The sequence below is a fragment of the Ipomoea triloba genome, chromosome 15, assembly GCF_003576645.1.
Source record: "Ipomoea triloba cultivar NCNSP0323 chromosome 15, ASM357664v1".
Classification (NCBI taxonomy): domain Eukaryota; kingdom Viridiplantae; phylum Streptophyta; class Magnoliopsida; order Solanales; family Convolvulaceae; genus Ipomoea; species Ipomoea triloba.
The window spans coordinates 16,102,668-16,104,801 of NC_044930.1; the positions used below are offsets into that span (position 1 = coordinate 16,102,668).

At 31.6% G+C, this 2,134-nt stretch overlaps 1 protein-coding gene across 1 annotated transcript; it reads right to left on the reverse strand.

Moving 5' to 3' along the window:
- Positions 1-516, reverse strand: LOC116005764. Its single transcript, XM_031246001.1, has one exon. It carries the CDS (start codon positions 514-516, stop codon positions 1-3), a length of 516 nt encoding a protein of 171 aa, XP_031101861.1.
- Between the last annotated feature and the right edge of the window lie 1,618 nt (positions 517-2,134).

Below are 2,134 nucleotides of genomic sequence, written 5' to 3' on the forward strand. Positions count from 1 at the left end.
TCACTTAGGGGGGACTTTCAATTTCCACATGAGGTTCCATTGATCAAAACTATTGTGGGGATTAGTATGATCCCCAACTATGGCTCTATAACCATTTTTAACCGAATAGCATCCATTCGGATCACCAAACCAGTACCACGTATCATCATAATTGGGAGAGATAGGAATTTTCAGAATACAAACCACATCATCAAGCAAGAATATGTCAGTTAAAATGGAGTGATCCCATGTACCAGAATCCTCACTAATTAAACCAGAGACAAGTGCCCCAGCCAACTGTGGGGGCATTTGTATTTGAATCATTGGATCCCCGGTGTCAGGCATCCATGGGTGACCCCAAATTAGGGTGGAGTTTCCATTACCAATTCTACGCCTTACACCCCCACATATTAACCCGTGTGCAGCCATAATACTTCTCCAGCAGAAACTCGAATTGTTTCCCATAGAGGCATCAATAAAAGAGGATTTAGGATAGTACCTTGCCTTGTAGACCCGAGCTATGAGAGAATTGGGCATTGTCAAAAAACGCCAGGCCTGTTTTCCAAGCATTGCCAAGTTAAAAGCACAGAGCTCTTTGAAACCCAGCCCACCACAGTTTTTAGGCACACAGTGTAATTTAAAAGTTTTTAATTAAAACTTTTTTAATGATATATTTTTTATATATTAATTTTATTTGTATATAAAAATATTGAACTTAAATTGAAAAAGAATATACTGAGTATTGTAGACTATGATTCATGGTATAATAAATATTTTAGGTAATCATTAGTCATTCCTATAAATTAAATTAACATATATAACATTTTTGTTATTATTTAAGTTGGTAAAAATGATTGTAATTTCAAATTTCAAAACATAAGTATTTTCTTAGGATGAGCGGGAAAACCACACTTCTGTTTTAATATATATATATATATATATATATATATATATATATATATATATATATATATATTTGCATAATACTTGATATTAATAATTTTAATAATATTTTTTTATGCAGAGAATGAGGATTTAACTTCTACTCAAAATATTAGTACCTCATTGATAAATAAAGATGGTCAGAAAGCAAATAAAAGAAATGTATTCGGTGTATTCCAAAGTTGATTTTGTAAACCTTTGAGTACGGTTAGTAACGATAATGGTCAAATATTTACCTTCAATAATTTTTGGAATAAGGTCCAAACTGGCCACTGAACGAAACGTGAAAGTGCAATTAGGTCACTGAACGAAAAAAAAGTACAATTACTCCCCTCAACACTCCAAATGTTTACAATTTTACCTAATAGCAGGTTAACACTTCATCCAACAGGTTGCATGTTGACGTGGACGATGACTTGGCATTTTTTTTAATTTTCTTTATTTCCTTTCCTTCTATTTGTCTTGACTTGGCATTTTTTTTTTATTTCCTTTATTTTCCTTTCCTTCTATTTGTCTTATTCTTTATAGAACAACTAACCATATAATTAAGATAAGTGTAGTACGTATGAGTTGCAATATTCAACAGCATCGAAATCTTCTCTCCAAATTAAATTACGAACTGGATAAATTTTGTGGAAGAGTATTCAATTTTATACAGTTTATATTCAGTGAAAAAGATGGACCAAAAACAGTATATATTCAATTTATATAAGAACTAAGATGTTAATAAATAGAATGAAAACGGATCCTTGACAGTGCAATACTTTGGAGCTAAATTAGGCTAAAAGGTGGACCAAACACTATTTTGGAGCTAAAACCTCTAGTGCACTTCCTTTCATTACAATCTGCAAAAAATCTACTGTAGTACCTAGTTCTTTTGTATGAACATATACACCTTAAGGAATTGAAACTGCGAACTGATGAACCTTTTTTTCTTTGAAAATTTGAACTGATGAAGCTATGAACCGATAAAGCTACAAATTGATAAACTGTTAGGGATTTAAGATGTGGTTTGGAAATTTCATAGTTGATTTGGAAATTTATAATTGAAGCTTAGTTGTTTAATGGAAGATTGAGTGTTATACGGTGATGGAACATTGAGTGGTTAATGGAAATTTCTAATAGAAGTTTGGTTGATTTGGAAATTTTATAATATACCTTATTAGTTTGCCTTGTACACGTACGGTGGAAAATAAAGGAAAAGAAAAAAAAA

Bases quoted from the DNA above. Each gene is read 5' to 3' on its own strand.
- LOC116005764 (XM_031246001.1), bottom strand. From the start codon at position 516: ATGCCCAATTCTCTCATAGCTCGGGTCTACAAGGCAAGGTACTATCCT.